Here is a 23,875-nt window from a genome sequence, read left to right on the forward strand (position 1 = left end):
GACAGGGAAGTGTTCTATCACCAATCCTGTTTACAATAATAATAGATGACATCATGAGAACAGCAAAAGCAGCATATAGAGGAAGAGAAATGAACATGATGTTATTTGCAGATGATATTGTGATTTGGGGAGAAGACGACAGGAAGGTTCAAGAACAGTTGAATGTGGTGAATGGGAAGATTGAAGAATGTGGATTGAAAATAAGTGTAGAAAAGAGTAAAACTCTTGTTATGACTAGAGGGGAGAAAGAAGGGAAAGGTCAGATTAGACTTGCAGACAAGCCCCTGGAAGTAGTGGAAACGTTTAAATACCTGGGGAGTGAATTAATGGAGAATGCTCAACTGGATGCTGAGATTAGTAAAAGGATTCAAGCTGGAAGTTGTTTCTATCATAGTGTAAGAAACATGTTATGGAACAAAGATGTGCCAACGGAAGCAAAGGATACTATGTACAAGATGTATTACGTACCTATAACAATTTACGGAGCAAAAACTTGGACAATGACAAAGAAGGATGAGAGTCGAATACAGGCGGCCGAAATGAAGTTCTTGAGGAGTATGATACAGAAGAGTAGAAGAGACTAAATAAGGAATGAGAAAATCCAGGAAGAAATTGGAGTGGAAAAAACGAATGATAGAATAGAGAAGAGCCGACTAAGATGGTTTGGGCACATAAAGCGAATGAGCGACGAAAGAATGCCAAAAAAGGTGATGGAAATGCAAATAAAAGGAAGGAGAGGCCGTGGACGACCACGATTGAGATGGAAGGATACCATCCAACGCAGCATTATAGAAAGAAACCTGGACTGGGACACAGTGTTGAAGGAGGAGTGGTGAAAAGACCGAAGAAAGTGGAGAGTAACCATATTTGCCCCTACCCGGCTACAGCTGGATAAAGGGAAATGATGATGATGATGATGATGATGATGATGAGTACAAAGTTGTTAACATGTTAAGATTGTCGAGTTTCTTCAACGTTAACTCTTCCAAGAGTCAAGAACAGTGCGAATCTACAAGCCAGTGGTAGAACTTTTTTTTTTTGCTATGGGCTTTACGTCGCACCGACGCAGATAGGTCTTATGGCGACGATGGGATAGGAAAGGCCTAGGAGTTGGAAGGAAGCGGCCGTGGCCTTAATTAAGGTACAGCCCCAGCATTTGCCTGGTGTGAAAATGGGAAACCACGGAAAACCATCTTCAGGGCTGCCGATAGTGGGATTCGAACCTACTATCTCCCGGATGCAAGCTCACAGCCGCGCGCCTCTACGCGCACGGCCAACTCGCCCGGTAGTGGTAGAACTAACCAGTTTTTGAGCATGATGTGAAACTATTTTTCTTTGAACTCCACTACAGGTGTAAAACATGGCACATGAAACAGGTTGTCTCAAAATTTCAATCACAATACCCAGCTGAGAATAGGAAACAGTTTTTAATTTTTTAATTTTTTATTTTTTTTTTAATTACAGACCTCTATCATCCTTCCCACACTTTCCCCTGTGCGTCAAGGATGGTATAATTAACACCCAGGATACCCCTGCCTGTCGTAAGATGCAACTAAAAGGGGCCTCAGGACCTCAACTCGGGAGTGTGGGTGGAGACCACAGGACTCTTAACTTATGTCCTGGCATCGCATCCACCTGTCAGGCTCCTCACTTTCATCTATCCTATCTGACCTCTCTTGGTCAACTCTCATTCTTTTTCGACCCTGACAGCATTAGGTTTCCAAGGCCCAGGAATTCTTGAATTGTCGCATCCTTCGCGGTCCTTGTTTCTCTTTGGCTGATGCCTTCATCTTTTCAAGTGTCAGACCCCTTCCATTTTATCCCCCTTTGATCACTGTTAATGGAGGATGGTTGCCCAGTTTTACTTCCTCTTAAAAGAGTAACTACCGCGGGCATCACCAGCTGTTCAGGATACCTTTGTATCTTAATGCCACTTCAAACCATGCTCAGATCTGGGAACTGATAAGTATACTCACATATAATACGTATTATACTGGAGCCTGGCCACAACTACTCCCCGATTTGGAGATTAGGGTCATTGATCACCTTAACATTTAACAGATAAAAGCATCCCTTCTAAATGAGTCATATTTAAGCTCTATTGTCTCCACACGAGTGGAATTTTGCAAGTGTACCACATATACTGCACCTGAAACAAGCAAAACTGCTTATTTCATAGAAATCGTGGGCGTTCTTCTTCTGCAGGAAATACTAAGCTATCTTTTTATGGATGCTATCTCTGCAGAAACGCTACTAACTGAAGATTTGGAAATTTTAGCACAGTCTCCAAACATTACATGAAAAATCATTGGTTTCACGTTTAAAAAGTATTTGCTCTCAAATGTGCTTGACGGCACAGAAGATAAAAACAGTGGCAAAGAAATAACTGACAACTGAATCGTATGATAGTGATGACTGATAAAAAAAATTAAATGGCAGAACATTTATTGCTTATACTTTGTGTTCATTAATATATATTTTAGTTTGTGATTTTCCATGGGTCTACTTTGGTTTTAATACAATAAATTCAGTAGCAATTTTGCTAACGTGCCTGTTATAATTGGAAAGAATGATTTCTGAGAGCTTATATGTGACGCACGTCATGCCGACTGGCCTGCAATTATCCACTTTATTCATCACCTTTTCCTTAGTATAATGCAGCTACTACAGAAACATTCCATTAGCTCCTTAATGCAAACAGTAATCAAATAGGTAGTTAGGATACAGTAATACAGTAATCAGTATATTCCTAGAAATCCAATCAAATTTCTAGCTTTCAACTTTTGTATCTTTATGTAAATATTTTTATAAGTAAATTTCAGTACTTTGCTAGTATTAGTCATCTCCTCCACCTGGACATTATCCTTATTTCTCTTTACATACTGTTGACTTCTGTAAATCCTAACATAAACACTCCCCTTGTTCATTAACGATTCTTGGAATGTTCTTCCTGAAACCTGTTCCTGCATTGAAGCACCTACTGCATACATACATTTTCATTTTTCACAAAAATTCATATCCATTCCAATAATGCTTGCTGTCACTTTATCCTCAGCTGACTTTTTTGCTAAATTCCTAGAAAGTTCCTTGAATCTTCCCTTACTTGCACGACCATTCTTAACCATTTCTTTCTAAGCTGCACCTTCTCCTTAAACTCTGTTTCTCTGACATAATATAGTCTACTATTCCATACTACCTTTTAAGGTACATACCTAATTCCACACTCAACAATTTTTTTAAACCCATCCCACAGGTCGTTTACATTTTTGAATACCATTCTCCACCAATCATAATTACTTTCTAAAAACTATCATGCCTCTTATCAGCCATAGAGTAGTGTTTAATAGTACCGATTTTACAACCTTCACTTTTATCACATTTATGTTTAACTACAACAAAAACAGCTTCATGATCACTAGGCCCCAGATTTCCATGCACTATCAAATCTCGAAATATGCACGCATTCATGCACTATCATATAACAAAACATGCACAGTAACGTGGAAAATATGCACTATCAAAATTCAGTTCAACATGGTTACATTTTCAGTTCCTCTTGCAACATTGTTCAACAACTAATATTTCCAAATTGTCCTGATTTAAGCTCGTCTGTTTATCTGTCAGTACATTCCTAAACACAGAAAAAAATGATCTTTCTATGTCACAAGAAGTGACAGGTGCATACTTAAATGAAGACATTTGGGATAATGTGGGGTCAAATTTTTGTTGAATTCCACTTGCGCATCTACTGGAAAACTGTCTATGACCTAAAACTGGAAAATATTAGATTATGCCTAATCAGTGGCATTAATTAATTGATGGTAAACTGGATTATAGGATCTGTACGGTATGTACTGTACCAGGAAAATTTGATTTCAAGAGCATGAGGTCTTTCTGAGGGGCGCCTAGTCCTTAGGAGATGGTACAGAGAGGGAGGATCGCAAGGCGAAATGACAGATATCATATCTTTCTTTCCTTTATTCAATCTCTGGGAAGTCACCCTATTATATCACCAAATCATAGATATTTACTAGAAAATAAATCCCAATTTCAACAACAGAATATTGAAAAATCAAGTTGATCAAGTAAAATTCAACTGAATAATGTCTTTCTCAATCAGTTATGTCCATCATAATTTTCATGGCAAAAATTAATAACAAAGCATGCTGTAAGTAAATAAGAAATCCTAAAGTCTTTTCTATTGGCATTTGTGATTTCAGATTATGCTTTCTACATAAATTAAATAACGTAAATTTGGTAATTCCTTCTTGTGAACACATCAAACTCAAATATGAAACACTTGAAATTAAATCTGATCTTCTAGTATGAAGTTCTGAGTATTGTCTTTTTTTTTTTTTTTTTGTTGTAAATTATTGTACACTTTACGTAAATATTGTAAATTGAGAGTTTATGATACACTTGCACTACGAGTGAAGCACTCAATTGATATTTTAAAGTTCCAATAAATGAGAATATACGACGAGAGCACAGTGTGATTTGAAAGTCTGTCTTTACTTAAGAGTTGTAAAACGTTAATTTTCCAAGTAAAGTATTAAGTAAGTGAGCCTTTAATGTTCTTTGTCAGTAATGACACTGTTTATAGAAGTTCTGTTCAAAGTCAGAATTATATTTTTGAATGGAAAAAGCACTGATATCACCTGACATACGCCTTCTTGTTGAGCTCGAACAGTTGAATACTGCTCTGCAAGCAGCAATCTGGAACTCAGCTAAAAGCAAATACCATGATGTTCCATAGTACCACGTCCCTGGAACTGTCCCTCGTAGTACCAAGTCCACGTTGATCTGCATCAAATCTCCGTCGATCTCTGTTGTTCTCCGTCGTCTCGAGTCAGGATTTCTCATGTTACTAAAAGAGTGGCTTTAACACGAGAAAGTCCAACTGACTAGGTTGAAAATGTGCACCATTTGATTTTCCACTGTTAGAACTGATTATCACTGTTTCATAAATAATCACCATTCACTAGATGAGAAATATGTCGGAGCACTGTCTATTATCGTAAATTACGATAATGGGAAAGTACACTTCCCTGCATAGTTCATCTTGACATTTACTGCACACTGTTCGTATCATCAAAAACAACTTTCATTCGAAGCACAGTTTATCACGGCTCACTTTCACAGCAAAGAAATAAATAAATAGCTCTCTCTCGTAATATCTCGTAATGTTCCTTCTCACTATCACAGTTCTACAAGTATGCATGTATGAGTCCTATACTTCACAATATCACTGAATTACGAAGTTCATTATACAGTCTATCCACACGGGTTGTTTTAAATGGTACAGTCTGTTATGACGATACGCGAACAGTCTTTCGGCACAAATCAAAGTGTTCTAGGCATAATACTCAAAATAGTCAGCGTGTTGCAACCTACACTCATGATATTCAAAGTTGAAACAGTCCAAGACCATTACAATGTAAAGTAGCCGTGCTAACTTCAAGTTTGTTATGGTTATTCACACGAAAATTAAGATATTTGTCAAGTTCAAATATTGGTGAAATATTACAAGTCTTATGACTTTGATGTTATACACACGTTAATTTTCTCAGTTTGAATGTCTGACAAATTGCAAGTCCCACATTTTATAAGTCACTCACTGGCATTCACAGAAACTGTCCACTTTCCGTACGATGTCCGGCAGTATGAATACTGAGTTCGACTCGTTACGTGCAGCATGGCATGCGAGCCAGCTGTGAAGAATGCGAACTGATTTGCTATGGTCTGGTCCGCTGCTTATATTCCGTATGACCCAAGGCTGCTTGTCACGTCACTGGGGGAAGTGTGATTCCTTTCTCGCCTATATCTCTTGAATGCCGTGATGGATTTGACTGAAATTAACATATGTTTACGTTCAGAACATGAGCTACACGATGATGTATGTCTCATTTCCGTAACTTAATCAGCTAAAAAGTAGACATTTTCCTTCCAGTACATTCGAGAGAAAGGCGCACAACATGTGGCAATGGCGTCACCCGCAGGTTCATTGCTCGTGACGTGTCCAGCTCGCCACGAGGAGCATACGCATCGTGCTCGCACAAGATGTCGAGCATACGAACACATTATCGCCGTCCCTTTTCCATATGTTCCGGCAATTTTAAAATAATGTACCGGGCTGGAACAGTTCCTGGTACTGTACTAACTTTGGTTGTCAGGTAGGATGTCATGAATACCTTCTATTTCTCTCTGTATCTCAATAACAGACATGCAATGTGGAGAAACGGTCCCAAATTTTGCAAACCAACATTAATAAAAAAAACACTACCATGTAACTTAACATTATACCTGCGCCAAAGTCAGAAGAAAAGCCATTTTATGCAACATAAAGTCCAAATATTCGCTATTAAATCCAAAATCTTCAAAATATGCATTATGCATGCATTTTTCCCTAAAAAGGCCAAACATGCACGGAAAAAGAACGGTTATTTGGCATCGTTAAGTTATAAAACAAATATTTGCAAAGTCTGAGAAGTGTAACAGGCATTTGCATGGAAATCCGGGCTCTAAAGATCATTTAAACCATGTATCACTTCAGTTTCTCTATAGAATTTGTTTGCTTTTATGAGCATCATATCTAGAGTACACTTCCCTCTGGTTAGTTCCATCAAAAATTAATTTATTTACCATTTGATTGCCAAGCTTTCTGTCATTCATCATTACCTTCCCAGTTAACATTTGTTCAGTTGAGATCACCTGCTTCTATCATAATTCTTCTGTGTCCTTCACATGGCTGATTATCTCGTTAAATAATTCTGCATTAGTTTCAGCATCATCTCTTCCAGGTCTGCACACTCCAAAAACATCAAGTTGCTGATTACCTTTAGAGATGAACCTTACACCTAGGATTTCATGTTTCTCATCAATGTTTTTATAGCTTACAAATTCTTTTTTAACCTTATGAATAAACCCACTTCTATCGATTATATCCTATCTCTATAATAATCATTTCAGTTCTTAGCCATGATTCAGGCTGAAAGTTTTACTAAGAGGAAAAGTCCTCTCAGTTTTAAATACTGTATCAATGTTGATGGGGTGATCGTACCTTATGAGGAAACTGGAAATACCTAGGTGCTAATATGATGATGATTACGCTTGTTGTTTAAAGGGCCTAACATCTAAGGTTATCGGCTCCTAATAGTACGAAATGGACGATATGATAATTAAAATTTTAAAATAAAATGTATCCACTAACTAGAGTTTAAAATAAATGCTTATGAAAAATGATTGAGATTAAAACAATCAGTGGATCTAATTTGCAATGCCTTATTTTCTAATAAAACTATAGAAAATAACAGGTGTTTAAGAAGCCTTTCTCGTGGACAGTCAAGATTTTCTTCTGATGACGCAGAGCACAGTTCTCTGCGGAACATAAAGAATTTCTCCGTATTTTCTGGACACGGTATAAGCCCAAAATCCTGGCAATGGAATAAGGCATTGCCTGGAAGTACAGAGATATATACAATTTAAGTTAGAAGTTAAAATAACACATTAGGTGTTAATATGAGGAATGATCATCATTGGGGTAATAATAACAAAATTAAGGATATAGATCTCTCCACATGGTTATGAGGCTATTTAGGGGTTGTAGTACCCTATAACACTCCGGGAAATACAAAGCAACCAAACATTTTCACATTCATATCTTGTTGCACTTCTTTTCTTCCTGGCCTTGCATACCACACAGTCATGGCATGGAGTCATTTTTTAGGGTTTGGGGGTATAAACCACGCAAAGTGTGCCCACTGAGCTACCTGGAGTCTAACAGGGCAAATGCCCTTTCGTGGTCTGCCCTGTCTCTGATAGTTAGGAGGCACAACGCTCTCAAGTTTTTGTTCTGCTAGGACTCTAAATTCTGCGAAATGCTGCCGCTTTTTTGTGATCTTTTTCTGGATAGCATAACTGTTGAATATTGCAACATCCATCAGATAAAATAATATTTTCTTATATCCCTTAGCATACCTACACATTACAGGGAAAGATGACAGCTGCTGATCCTGTCTGTCTATGCCATTCATGCAGTTGTTGTTATCTATTATACCATTTGGCTTCGAGATTGTAGTATTTGTTTTTCTATCTCATTTACCTGTGCCTATCATTTCCTCCCTATCATGGCAAGTGGATAGAACAGTAAGGCACGATTTCTTCACAAATGTTAAGTGTTAACTCTGCTGTTAAAGAAACTTAACACATAATTTAACAAAATAGTCTTCTCATAAAGAATAATTGTTAACTCTAACAAATTGTTAATACTTGTGTTAAATTAACCTGGTAGCACCCATGTTAAACCTCTTAACAGCAGCTAAAATTTCAAAATGGAGGCATGTAGAAGACGTTAAGTTTGAAGCTTTACTGCTGTATGAAGACTATTTATAAACTGAAGAAGGCAAAGGACAACCCATACTAAGAAATAACGACTTTTTAGAGTTGTCAGAAGAAAGATTTCCAATTACCAAAGCCATAATGAACAAGGTACTAGACAATATTGAAAATAGGTTAGAGTTTTCAACAGATTGAGACTTATCAGTGTCTCCAGTGCAGCAGTTGCTTACAGATTTTACAAGGAGGGGTAAGACCATGCGTCCAATTGAGTACAACGAGCTTAATGTACCCGGTGGGGGCCACTCAACAGTAACTTGTGTATAAGGGTTTAGGTCGATACGCTTTCATTTTTGGAAAAAAAAAATGAGGACAACTGTGATGAGGCAGGATCTGCTTCGGACCACGTGGAGGTGCTAGAACACTAAAATGCGAGAACACTTTTACTTAAACTTGTCAGGTCTGCAACCTAATAATTTCTGAAAAAGTTCTGAATCCTCTGATTCGAATGCAATGCGTATATACTTGAAGAGTTGCAACCCAAATGAGTGGAGCAGTGGCAGAGTGGTCATCGTACTTGACTACGAACCGTGACGATGAGAGTTCAAGTCATGCCTTAGCCACACTTTTTAAAACAAATTATTTCAGGGAATGTGAAGGTAAAAATATGAATAAAAATAAATTGCAGTGGAACTTTATTTTCTACCTCAAATTAAGAAATATATATATAGAAAGAGATCCAGCAGTAACTTTGAGAACTTTTAGGCTTATATTAATTTCAGGTAGAAAAAGTGTACTGCAATTTGCGCGATATTTTTGTTCCAATTTTTAAGTAACGTTCCCTCAAGTATTAATTTATTTTGTACAACAATTATAGCTGTGACGAGACTCGAACTCACGTCTATGAGGCTCGCAGATAAGTGCGGTGACCACTATGCTACCACTCCGTTTGACTGTCGTGGAACTCCCAAGTATATATGCCTTGCATTGGAATCGGGGATTCATCAATTTTTCAGAAGTTATTAGGTTGCAGACGTAACATGTTTAAGTAAAATTCGTTCCCTTTTAAGTGTTCTATCACCTCCACTTTGTCCAAAGCGGATTCTGTGTAATGACATCTGCCTTTTTTTTTTTTTTTTTTTTAACGAAAGCATATCGACTTAAACCCTTATACACGAGTTACTGTTGAGTGTGTCCCCATAGGTACTCTGAAGCTCTGTGAAATCGGCTGACTGCTGGGTCTGGCCTCTACTTGTTACATATTATGCTTGAGACACTTTTTATGTAATTGTAGGCAACTATGTTCACGAATGCAAGAAAAGAGTGTGTAGAATCCTGCAAAGAATTCCTCCTGCCATTGCAGTATTAACAACGCATTACATTACTTTCCCCGCAATTCAAGAATGTCTGAAAATCATTCAAAACATATCAATTATCACATTTTCCCGGTGATGTAGGAGCCTTAGATTGCACTGTTATAAGAATAGGCTATGTCGAATGCTGTGATATAACAGTCCATTATTTCAGTTTTTAAACACACTCGCATAATTTTAAAACTATAACATTTGTCTCGCGTTCATCATAATAACGCTTTTGTTGCCCTTACTTGACATGTTTACGTCTCAGTGGTCTCTGCTAACCATAACCTATACTAATGTCAACCATGTTTCTGTGTGACAAAAATACTATTTCAACACACCACTAGGAGCGCTTTATGTAAAGAAACAAAAGACGCTCACTGCCAAACGCGTTCAGAAATCTTACGGAAATGTGTTAATTTGTCTTCAACAATTGTTTTGTAACAAATGTTGGAAATGTGTTCGTGAAACAGGGTACTTTTAAACAAAGTGTTAAATTAATAACAATTGTTAGTCAACGTTTGTTAAGTAAAATTTAACACAGGGTTGAAGAAACCGGGCCTAACAGTTTTCCTGTCCATCCATTTCAGTGCCCATCTTGTGTGGATACACTACCATGTTGTCACCCATTTCCATTTTCCCCATTTTCCCTGGCCTGAACTCTTGAGGCATATTTTTCCTGTTTACACGCACTGTTCCTACTGTATTTGTTTTTTTGGAAGATAAATGTGCGAAGAAGAAGGGTGAAATACACCAATTATAAACATAAACTGTCTGCCCCACCTAAAGATATGGTTCCATAAGTCGCATGACAATAGCCTCACTCAACAACATTCCAGTCTCTTCTGCTTGGGCTTTTTTTTCTGTATAAATAGAAAACTCCAGACAATATCCACTGTCCGACTCACAAATTTTATACATTTTTATGGCAAATCGGGCCCTTTTCTGTGGATTGAATCGGATGTAGCACAATCTTCCCCTAAATTTTACTAGACTTTCATCTACTGCTATATACTACTCTATAAACATCTCCGAATTTTGTTGCAAATGATTTACAATAGGTCCAATTTTTCTGAGCCTGTCATTTTCCATGCAAGTTTCATTGTTTACAAAATGTAGAAATTTAGAAAGGATTACGAATCTTCTGAGAGGCATGACTCTGGAGAAAAAGGGAGCGAGCATAGACTTTCAGATGGACCAATATGACTGTAAGGTGGGTATTCTTACTTTTTTTTTTTTGCTAGGGGCTTTACGTCGCACCGACACAGATAGGTCTTATGGCGACGATGGGATAGGGAAGGCCTAGGAGTTTGAATAAAGCGGCCGTGGCCTTAATTAAGGTACAGCCCCGGCATTTGCATGGTGTGAAAATGGGAAACCACGGAAAACCATCTTCAGGGCTGCCGATAGTGGGATTCAAACCTACTATCTCCCAGATGCAAGCTCACAGCCGCGCCTCTACGCGCACGGGTATTCTTACTTGAGCCTTAAGAATACATAAAGCAAAATAACCCTCGATTTCATCTGATGTTGTGGGAAACCATCAGCTCATACTGGGTGAGGTAGAAGTTTTTGAGAAAACCTGATCGGTAAACGGGTTTGTTTTGGTACCAATTTCTCCCCATAAAAAGTCGTGAACCATGTATTTAAAAACATGTAGAGGGGGGGGGGGGGGTCGGGAGGGACGTTCCTGTTTATGATGGGCTTTATTCCAGAATTTCCTGTAGAAGTGTATTTGTGTGGTTTATCACCTGTTTTACTCCAATTCCATCTGTCTTCCTTCGTAATCTTTGTCTTTTTGGGGGCAGGCTGGGCTTAATTATCACTGTCACATTCAAACATGTCCTCACTTTCAGTCGAACTTTCAGGCTGGGCTTAATTATCACTGTCACATTCAAACATGTCCTCACTTTCAGTCGAACTTTTTGTCACGCTGCTCTTACTTTCACTGCAACTAAATAAACCTGTATCAGTTTCTGCCACTGCCAGATTCACTCCCGCTATCCTGTAGTATACGCTCAATTTCACTCCTCGCAATACGAGGTTTGCTACAGCAGGCCATTTCTGCTGACTAACACACAGGGAGTCGCTTTACTTTCAGACTGATTGCCTGCAGCACGATGCAATCTACGCTGATAATTCCAACTTAGAGAGAGAGAGAGAGAGAGAGAGCGAGAGAGCAGAATCTCAGCTTTCAAACAATACACTACATATCATGACATCTATGAACAGAAGCCTTGAAATAATTGCAGAAGGCAGACTACGCTTCGACTGCCTACTAGGAGTCTGTGTATGAATGGTTACGGCGCACTAGACCGCATGGTAGGCGGCAAAGTATGCCAATGAGTTAAGTACCTTGTACGCTTAAGTGGTATCTGAGAAGTTGGCACCTGTGATTCCATTTGGTCAGGAGAAACTTCAGATTGCTGTTTTACCAATGATGTGCTTTCTCCAAGTTTTCGGAGGAGTCCCCCATGCTTCCTGCTAGAATAACTTCAGTTGAAGTTTTTTACAGCTTTGAACTACCATTCCCCATTCCCTTCAAGTAGCATCTATACTGGAGTTCACTGGCAATTTTTTTAAAATTTTAAACAATTTGCTTTACGTTGCACCGACACAGACAGGTCTCAAGGCGACTATGGGATAGGAAAGGACGGGGCCGTGGTCTTTAACTCTTACCGGTCTAACTGCGAGCATAGCTCGCAGCGGCCGAAATTACGTTCAGGACGCGCTGCAGGCATAGCCCGGTGTAAGGTTTGACAGTTCGCTAAAAATCGAGAACGAGCTATGCACGCATTCTAGTGGTTACATCGTGTTTCCTAATGTATTAGTTACGAGAGTATTTAAGCAGATGGCAGTATTATATGTCTAAGTCAGAGAATTTACGATATATTTGAACAGCATGCATCAGTAGATGTTGTCACTCAGTGAGCTCTAAGACATGGCTTCTCGCAGCAAACATGTGCTTGACGAAAGTGATATTTTCGATATTTTATGATATATTATAAGTTTATGCGCAAATGAACATATTTGTGACAATAATTTACGATACCCTCATTTGTTGAACATATGTATTTGTGTGTGGGGACCTTATCTGCAATTCTCGGTCATTGTTGCATTGCCGTTAATTTATGTGCCGGTACTGTGGCTATTTAAAATGCATTTAAAATCCATTATTACGTCAATAATTTTGATTTTCCTTATTGGCCCAATAAGCTAATCCTTGACTTGAGCATGCGTAGTGTCTCTCTTGAATGGAGCGCTCTGCAGTTGTTTTTCTGTCTCGTCAACTAACGAGCGAGGAGTCTTGTTCTGAGCGAGCTGTGAGATGGACGCCATTAGCCTTGTTCCTTAAAAGACTTTGAAAAGTAACGAAATGGAGCTGGATACTCCCGGTTAGGCGGGAGATACAGTAGGCAATATGCCTAAATACGTTTTCAGTCTTATGTTCCTCTAGTGATAGTGATTTGGTATTTTACTGATTCTTTTAATTCTACTATGTGAGTGTTGAGTGTGGGCCTGCGTGCCAAGGCAGGCAGATTACCTCTGAAAACATGTTTCTGGTGTAAGTTTGTGATAAAGGATTACACTAATTTGGATACAAAACCACCAGCATGTAAGCAATATTTATTCAAAAATTGGAGCAACGCCAACTTCAGTGGATTACTTGGAGGAGACATTGTTTACAACCGTCGTCTTGGAATTTTCAAAAACATTATCTTGTCCATTTACGAACCAACGTTGTCACTGTTATTTAATTTTAGGCCTACCTCGAGTTATCGCCAATGTGTAGTGTGAACTGAATCTGAACTCTATACCCGGTATTTGGAAATTTAATAGCCGACTGAAAAATTTAAATCGCTATTGATAAAATTCTCATGTAAAAGTGATATGTAAATTTAATTACGAGGCAAATTGGAAACTCGCGGTGAGCATATGTGCATTATGTCATTCCTACCTTGTTGTTATTGAGATTGTTGTACGTTTTTGGTTTTCTGCTCCATATACGGTGTGCGTATTGTTTTGGTTGTTCGTGTTGTTATTTTTACTATTATTATTATTTTTATTATTTTTGCACGGTGTGTTTCTCTCACTGCCCGTTTTCTCTGATTTTGAAATGCGTGCTCTGATTGTATCTGGTTTCATGTGATTTTCCAAATTGTGTTTTGTTGCTACGTAATCCTTTCTTGCCGATATCTCCCGCGTTCCGTCTTATCTCACGTGCTCATTGTCATGGTTCCAAGGCCACCTCGTAGTTAATTTAATAACGACCATCTTGGTCTTTTGTAAAATTATTCCTTATATGAAATACCACTTTCTATGAATTTAATCTCATGATACATGTAATTATAATTTTATTATTATTATTAGTCATGTCAGTACTCCTCGGTTGTAGAAATCTGAAATTTCTTTGCCCGGTTCATGAACTTTGTGGTGATTAACGCTCACATTCCTTATTCTTACGTAGTTTTGTTTTATTCTTGTTTCGTTACGTCACTAGCCTAAATATTTATTATCTGATAAATGCTAAAATTTTGGCAGGCTTTGCCTATTATTAAATGAAATTTTAATAGCTTGGGTCGGATGTTGCTAGCAGACCTTTAGCGTGTGTTGTTGTTCTGTTTACATTGTGGAACATAATATTTTTTTCCTCCCCTTGTAATACTGTATGAATTTGGGGAATATTTTTCTGGTTCCTAGTTATTAACTTTTGGTTCGTTTCTTTAATTTATTTTGTAATTTTGGTTCTGCTTGCCACATATTTCGGGTCGTGTGTATGGTGTGTATTGCCTAGTGATTGACAAAAGGAAGATGAATCCTTGTTGCAACATGTTAATTATCTATGGCCAGTAATTAATTTACAAAGGTATACCTTAAAGTTTAAAGTCTAATATTAAAATTAAAAATAATTTTTCAAAAGGGATTTGTTAATGAGATTGTAAACCTCTTCTGTATTATAATTCTGCTACTGGTCTGAGTTAGTACAATTTAGTAATATAATATTCATTTATTTACCTTATTGCTTCTTTAATTATTAAAGTTTTGAAAGTAGGAATCTCTTACTGTAAGTTTTAATGAATTCAGTTCATTTATTTAAATGTTAAGTGTTTTGAAAGAAAGATATTTACCCTTTATTTTTTTTTAAGAAAGAAAGTATTTATTTAACTATAAATGGTATGAATTGTTTTTTTTTTTTTCTCTCTTTAAGTAAACATCTTGTTTACAATCATATTTCGTCTGTCATTTAGTAGTTAACAATCTTGACCTGCCAACCTCTCAAATGTTAATGTAAGATCCTGCCCTTTTCACTCCCTATTTTGCCCTGGTAAATAGAACAATATTTTTACATTTGAGTAACTTTTAACAAAATTTATCAATTAAAATAAAATTTCGTAAGAGCACCCATTTTCATTTTGTAATTATTACTATTATTATTGAAAAATTATTATTTTTATATCGTACTTATTATCGTTGTTGTTTTGTAATTGCAATGCACATTTTATATTAGCAAAATAGGGTAAATATTACTGTATATCAGAAAAATATACTTGCTTCGTTATCCGTCAGACCTTTCCTCCATTCGCAAAACATGGTATAATATATAAACAATTTTAAAATCTCAAGTGATAGTTGACATGATACAAAGAGCACTTTTGAAAATTAGATGCTCAAACAAGCACAAAGAAAAAAGAATCATGTCAATATCTCCAACAGGTACAGAGATATAAATATTTTTAAGATCCTTAAAAATGCCCAGTCCACAACGTTTGTTAGGGATATTAAGGCCCAGACTGGAATGGGTTAAGGTACAGCCCCAGCAATTGTCTGGTGTGAAAATGGGAAAGCATGGAGAAACATCTTCAGGGTTGCCGACAATGGGGTTCAAATTACAAGTAACAACTCTCATTATTGTTCCGTATTGAAGATGACGTTAGGCATAGATATCAAGGATAATTTAATAAAAAACCACCTATTCAATACTTTCCACGTTTAATATGGTTATTATCTACATGATTTTATGTAGACTTATTTGGTCAGGTACATGTTTCACCCATTATTTTGGGCATCTTCACCCTGTAAACAACCTTTAGGTCAAGGTTTGGGACCTTTTTAACCAATATAAACATACCAATATATACACTATATACAATATATACAAACATTAACGAACTCTTAAGATGGGTAACATAAGTTAATACAGTTAAGTTTTTTGGTCCTAATATCACCCTTTCTCAAGACTTTACAAAAAAAAAAAAAAAAACGTTTCATTTTATTTTTTGAACATTTTAAGTTAACCAGAATAGAACTGCCAAGTTAAAACACATTTAATTTATTTATATTTTCAATCTTGACCAACCTACAAGCAACAATCAGTTCAAATCTCCACTTATTGTTGACGACACATGCTGTCACCAGGCACGGTACGTCAAGAACTTAAAATGATATAGGGGTCACATAAACCCCGATATGTAATCCTCTTTACCGAAAAGAAGATCCATTTTAGTTTTGGACATTTTTCATATTAGAAGATTAGGACCAAAAAACTTAACTGTATTAACTTATGTTACCCATCTGAAGAGTTCGTTAATGTTTGTATATATTGTATATATTGTATATAGTGTATATATTGGTATGTTTATATTGGTTAAAAAGGTCCCAAACCTTGACCTAAAGGTTGTTTACAGGCTGAAGATGCCCAAAATAATGGGTGAAACATGTACCTGACCAAATAAGTCTACATAAAATCATGTAGATAATAACCACATTAAACGTGGAAAGTATTGAATAGGTGGTTTTTTATTAAATTATCCTTGATATCTATGCCTAATGGGGTTCAAACCCACTATCTCCCGAATGCAAGTTGATCGCTAAGTGGCCCAAACCACTTAACCACTTGCTTGGTCAGCCAGGAATTTATCTGGGACGATGCTTCCATTTATCAACTGTGGGTGAAAAACCTTAGAAAAGGGACTTATAAAACAATACCTGTAGTAGCGTAGAGGAGAAAGTAATCAACCCTCCCCTACAAGTATTCTTACTCTTATAGAAGAATTAAAATGGAGAGTAATTCTGAGGATCATGACCATTCTCTGTGTTGCTATTGTACAGCTTGGGCCAGCTGTGATGACAGTTTCCTATTTTCTCCAATATAGCTCGCATCATGTCTGGCCTCACAGCTACCACACCTACAACAACAAGAGAGCAAGAAAATTGCACAGTCTGAATTTGTCATGGCAGTTGCCGGGTAGCCTTACTTTTTGTCCGTGTAATTTTTGTCACATTTTAACTGGCCTCCAGGGATGCTAGAGGCCTGTTGCCGCTTTTCATCTCTAACCTAGAAGCTAAGCATGCATCTCCGCATTGGAAATAAGTTTCCCACTCGGTGAAAAGGTGTTTAAACTTGCGAACTTAAGCAACTGTCTCCGAGCTCCAATTTTGAACTCTGAGATCTGGAAATTTTGGGCATTTTCAATTTTTCTAGGTATTGTGGTGGTATAGGATTATCCAGTCCAAGTTGGAAATTTTCAGGGTACTTTCCCACCTTCACACATCGCTAACTTAGACTACCATTTATTAACAAATATTTAAGAAAATAAAGAATGCATTTATGATTGAACTACCAAAGCACTCTACATACCAACTGCACCTGCTGCTCCGCTCAGAACTACAGATGTGAGAGCTCCGAACATGCCTGCAAATGCTGTGCACAGTTGAGCCCTGGCAGCGTCCCACCGTGTGAAGCCAGAGCGCAACAAGATGGCAAAATCTCCCACTTCATGAGGAATTTCGTGGAGGAGGATGGCCAGTGTCGTGAGGACACCGTGAGGGAAGGAGACGAGAAAGCTGCCCCCAACAGCCAGGCCATGAGTGAAATTGTCGAATGAATTGGCCATTAGGTTCAAGTAGCCACTCATCTGCAATACAACAAAGAGGGGCAGTTCTGTATCATTTTCAAGGATCAAATGTAAAACACACTCATATAACAAAATGTAACATTGATTAATGCTATTTAACAAATGAATATGATATAAATTAAATACAACTGGATAGGGAAAATTCAGATGGGGAAAAATATACTAAAAATGCAGAAGGTGCAAATAACAGATTAGAGGAATATAAAATAATATTTTGATGTTGCATCTCTAGTTAAAGGACAAGGGGGAAGGATGGAATGTAAAAGGTAAGGGAAGGGTTTCAATTATTACCAACTGCTGATGGGTTAGTTTTTGTATATTTGTAATAGTAATGTGATCTAGCCTATACAAGAAGTAACAGAAGAGACATAGTACACATCTATTAACACCACTCAACTTATGTAGTATTCTTCATTAGCTTTAAAACATTGTATGCCTTCACTTCTGTGTACCAGGATTGTGTCAAAACATGTCTGTAGTAGTGTAACCATAAATAATTAAGACAAATTTTCGAGTAGATACTCCTGAACTTTACACGAGGGTGCTATCTCAGCATTTGCATTGGGAGCAATATATCTCAGGAGATAAACATTCTCAAAATAGTTGCACCATAACAGATGAACATTATTTAGCACTTCTTAATGTGAAAAATATCACAAATGCTTTCCCACAGTTAAATTAATAAAGGCTTACACTATCAGGAAATTACATAAATAAAAAGTGTTTTAAAAACATTTTCCTACAACTTGTCATGTGCAATTTTCGTTCTTGAAAAAGTATTTTGAATATCTGTAGGGGGGAAAAAAAAAAAGTACTTGGGAGCCTTCTCCACTTGGCAATATTGTAATACTTTGTAGCCTACTTTTCTTTCTAATATGCCTTCTACACAGAGTTTTAAGCCGATCACTCCAGTAAATTTGGTGTGGTACTTCCAAAAAATGTTGGAAGTTATTGTTATGCACAAGTGTCAAATCTCTGCACTGCCAATGTAGGATCTGTAATCAAATTGAAGGTAGACAATTCGAGCCACACAGAGCTCAAACCATGCAAAAGCATAACAGACGACCTTTCCCAACTAGAAAGATAAAGTGCTCAAGTTGTATTAAGTTACAATATTTACAATGTGTTTCAATTCTCTTGCTGGCAAGGAGCTGAGAACTATCGAGAGTAGAGAAGTGTCATGACCTCTTTTCCACATTGTTCTGTCATCGTCTTTACACTAACAATATGTATTCCTATTTACAATCCTGTCTTTCTACATTTATGACTATATGTTGCAAGTTTTTCATATTTTTGCCCTGGTAAGTCTCCCTTACCCTGGATAATTCACCTGTTTCAGTCTGACATTCATCAAAGCTTAGATCTTGCTAAATATACTTTACCACTGCAACATCATATAGGTAGAAGGAACTATAAACAAGAACTTACACGGATAGATGTGGTTCGCTGCCTCTGAGGACGAACGACTGCAGGAGTCTCCTCATGGCTTTTGCAGTGCCCATTAGCATAAATCACCGGTTTTAAGGGATGTCCATTAATGATTTTCTTCACATTATTGTTATGAGCCTCTATATAACCATTCGGAAGTTTTGTACTATGAGTTGCAGGCCCACTGCAGCTACTCTGGACTGGTTTGAACTCTGGAACGTCAAAGCTGTTGTCCAAGTCTTCCTGCATGAATGCAAACATCTTCTCCAACACAATGAATATCAGGAGACCAGCTAATATCCATATACCCTTTGTCATGGGAGGGTGTGAAGAACCGTCTGAAAGAAATAAAAATTTTAATCAAGCCATTATAGCAAGAAACAGTTGCAACATTCATCAATTCAACATTATTTTGTAACGACTAACAACAAACTGAAAATGAAACCAATAGTTCATACACTTGGGGAAGAGATCTAGTTGCAAATGAAGTTTGAATTAGTAGCAAAAAGAATGGGCAAAATTTAGGAAATCAAATCTTCAGTTACTAGACATAAATAACATACATATTTGATTATATATGATATGATAAAAACTACACATTATTGAAGAGAACCTCTTCGAAGAACAGTATGGATTCAGGAAAGGGAGATCAACAACTGATTCAATCTTTACAGTCCGTCAGTTAATGGAAAAATACTATGAACACAACCGAGATTTGTGGTTAGTCTTTCTGGATATCAAGAAAGCATTTGATGCAGTGAATAGAGAGAAAGTTTGGGAAGCACTGAAGAAAATTGGAATACAGAATGACATGATACACCGGATCAAGAATTTGTATGAAGATATCCGAAGTAAAGTCAAAACACCTGTAGGAATGACAAACCTTTGATATAAAATCTGGGTTAAGACAGGGTGGTGTTGTCTCCTCTTCTTTTCATCACTGTGATGAACGAGATTCAGAGAAAAGTTCACCAAACCATTGGAGGTAAGAAAATGAAAGTTATATTGTTCGCAGATGATATATGCTACTCTAAAGAAGATCAAAATCAAAATCAAAATCTCTTTATTTGCAAATGAGGTGTCTACCTCGGTGGCAAATGGTACACTAAAATACATTATTGTCAAGCACTAAATTTTAAATTAACAGGAGACGAATAAAATTTTCCTAGAATACAATATTATACAATTTACGCTAATAATTTTTTCTATTAAACACACACATCATCCTTAATAAATTTATATTGTTTACAAAATTCTACTTATAATATCTTACAAACATAGTCAACTCATATACAGTACGGTATGTGAAATTACTTCTAATAATACTATACAACTGGTATAAGATTAAAATTAACATTGAATTTATTTACATATTTATATTTTACCCATTTTGGAACCTAAGTAGCATAATGACCTGCTGCGTCTTAACCAGAGCCCCTTTTGCCACCACTTTTCAGAGTTCCTGAAGGGCCTTCACAGCTACCGTAGCGGTCCCAGGGCCCTCGAAGTCCCCACTGTACTTCACCCCTACAGGCAGTCCCCTACTTGGGCTGTCCAAACTCCTTAGACCAGGGGATGGAATTAATTTAATCACACACATTTATTATTTACAATATCCTGCACTGGTCGAATGCCCTCTAACATTTAATTTATTATCTCTGTTGTTGTTTATTCTCTTCTTGAATATCTGTACAGATTTTGGAAAAGGATCAAACACTACCCCTGGTAAACTGTTCCACTCCTTCACGCCCTTCCCAATGAAAGAAAATTTACCCCAATCGCTTCTGCTAAAATTCCTTCTAATTTTGTACTTGTGGTCAGTTCTACCAATATAATTATTTTCCAACCGAAGCCTCTCACGGATATCTCCCCATGCTTCTCCTGTATAGGCTCTATATAATCCTATAAGTCTACTTTTCTCCCTTCTCTTACTTAAAGTTTCCCACCCAAGTTCCTTTAACATTTCTGATACACTACTCTTTCTCCTGAAATCTCCTGTTACAAACCTTGCTGCTTTCCTCTGCACACCATCTAGTTCTTTTATTAGGTATTCTTGGTGAGATCTTCGAGGACAAATAAACTCAAGGGCAGATTCTGATAAAGAATATGGACTCATCTTCAGCCAAGAGAAAAGTGAGGTTATGGTCATGAAGAGCAACCAACGGGACACATTGAAATGGAGGGGAAACAGCTACAGATGAACCATCAATTCAAATATCTTGGAAGTGTTATCTCTGATACTGGTTCTATAGATAAGGAAATTTCCCACAGAATTCAGGCAGGTAGCAACTTTTACAAAATAGTTAAAGACATAATATGGAACAAGAAAATACCAACAAAATGTAAGTCATATATGAAACTTATTACGTACCAATCCTGACCTATGGTTGCGAAACATGGACCATGAGAAACAAAGATGTTAGTAGAATCCAGGCAGCAGAAATTAAATTTGTCCGTTGCATGATCGACAAAACACGGAGGGACAGAGTCCGTAATGAGGAAATCCGCAAGCAGGCTCAAGTTGTAAGACTGCAGGACAAAATAACAGTGCAGCGACTGAGATGGTATGGACATATGCGACACATGAGTGATAACAGATTACCAAAAAAATGTACGATCTAAAACTTGAAGACAAAAGACCAAGAGGGCGATCAAGACTCAGGTACAAGGACATGGTGAAGATTGACATTCAACAGAGAGGACATACTTTGGAAAGCATTGAAGGAGGAGAGAAGTTCAGGGACCGCAACTGGTGGAGAAGCCTCGTTTACCGACCCATCGCTTAAGATGGAACGACGTGGGATATGTATGTAATATGCAAAAACTACACACTGCTAACAGAGCTATATAACAAACACTGAAATTCCAAATATTAACCTTTTGCATTCCTTTGTCAACTATGCTGAATTTATGGCACGCAATCTCATGATTAGAAATTGTATACCATCATCTCGGCTACCCTGCCGGCCAACATTCTGATGGTCAATTAGTTTTTTGACCAACAGGACTCAAACCGGCTAACCATGGTGCCACACCATAGACTAATGCCTTAACAATCATGGCCATCAGGCGGGCTTGTGTAGGTTTGGTATTCAAATTTAGTAGGTATAGATTTCACATTTCATTTTGGATAAGTCTTAGAATTCACAACTCTTATTCAGTTATTTTTATTATTATATTCTGTATAGTCTCCTGTTTTTATTTATAGCCAAATCTTTTCTAATATTTTATTGTGAGACATGGTGTGACTAACATGGGCCCCAAGCCAAGTCGAGCATTGGTGCCACCTGTACCAGACTCCTCCTGTAATCCTTACTGTGCAACCTCACTTTGCCAACTTTTGTTCTTTTCCGACCTCAACGGTATAAGACAGGATGTCCATTGGTTCCGTTTTTCTTGGGACAGTCCCGTTTTTGGCAAAATGTCTTGCTGTCCCTAAAGTTTTATTGGGGATGCTCAAATGTCCCACATTTTTATGATTCCACTTGGCCAATATATATCGTATGTTACACTTTTGTCTCACTGTTTACTGTTAAGGTACATCAGGAAGTGCCACTTATACAATTTTCTCAATACTCTCTGCCTTTTACCATGACGAATAGAATACCTAGCGAGATCACTCACAGAGTTCAAGCCCACTCCCGCAGAGCGGCGCTAGTGGAGCCAATCACCAACGCTACACAGTCAGCTGTTTTAGTGGAGGTTACACTGATATGCAAATAACCAAATACAACACCCAATTGTTTAGACTGATAAATAATACTGTCAGAGAGTTGTAAATATTCTCAGTCCCCACGAAGAAATATATTTGGACTTTAATAAGAGAACACCTGAGATAAATAGGAACCTCATGGAAAGCGAAAGCAATATTGTGCTTTAAACACAAACTTTTTGAACAGGGCACAAAAAACATTAAACATTCCGTGTTTTAATCTGCCCCTGTAGGAAATTAATCCTAGCTTTGACTGAGGAAAGAGACATTTAGCTCACTTTAAATTACAAGTTGCTTTCTTTAGTCTCCTTTTGAGAGACACTTTTGGCTTTCGGGCATCAGTAACAGAACTAGACTGGCCATGAATCTGACTACAACTAAGTTGACCTTGGACCTTACTTTCAATGTTGTGTGTTATTGGCAACACTGGTGCGATTTTCAGTTGTATTTTGACTGGTTTTGTTCTTATGGTAGCTGTCGAGTTTAGTTTTTAGATCTATGAAATTACTGTTTCAACATGCCACAACGAAGGTGTAATTTCAACAGCAAAATTAAAAGAGGGTTTCCTTTTATCACTGGTAGTGGAGAAACTGTAGAATGCACACTGTGCAAATCAAAATTTGATACTGGACGTGGTGGACGGTCTGACATTGTAAATCACGCTAAAATGAAGAAACATCGCACAAGTGTTCAAACTAAAAGTGTAAATAAAAGTATGAGCGACTACCTAACCTTAAAAATGGTGACAAATGGAGAGGCAGCCACAAAATATAATGCAATACTTTATAATGTTATTGCACCCTATGCCGCTCACCAGGTTTTAAATGAACTGAAAAGTGCTCTATTCATTTCATTAATGATCGATACATCTAATCATCTGGATTTGAAGTTGGTTCCTCTCCTTGAGAGATATTTTCATCCTGAAAATGGTATCATGGTGAAAGTTCTCGAACTGGTTAATTTATCTGGAGAAACTTCAGATCTGCCTATTGATATAAGTAAAAGTAACGAATCTCTTATTTTCTTCCTTGTTTATAAGGAAAATTTTAGGTTTATTCATGATCTTATTCTTGATCCTATTGACACAGTTTTTGGAGTAACCATTTCTTTTGGCAGCTATGCCATAT

General features: G+C 37.3%; 1 protein-coding gene across 1 annotated transcript in view; it reads right to left on the minus strand.

Moving 5' to 3' along the window:
* The window catches only part of Zip99C (Zinc transporter Zip99C), a 188,607-nt gene that overhangs the window by 16,749 nt on the left and 147,983 nt on the right, over positions 1 to 23,875 (minus strand). Inside the window, exons 3-4 of the mRNA XM_067151621.2 lie at positions 19,037 to 19,374; positions 17,332 to 17,608 (exon numbers count right to left, since the gene is read on the minus strand). Of these exons, the coding sequence (XP_067007722.2) occupies positions 17,332 to 17,608; positions 19,037 to 19,374 (615 nt within the window). The remainder of the gene's footprint in view (positions 1 to 17,331; positions 17,609 to 19,036; positions 19,375 to 23,875) is intronic.

Source organism: Anabrus simplex, chromosome 7 (assembly GCF_040414725.1).
Source record: "Anabrus simplex isolate iqAnaSimp1 chromosome 7, ASM4041472v1, whole genome shotgun sequence".
NCBI lineage: Eukaryota > Metazoa > Arthropoda > Insecta > Orthoptera > Tettigoniidae > Anabrus > Anabrus simplex.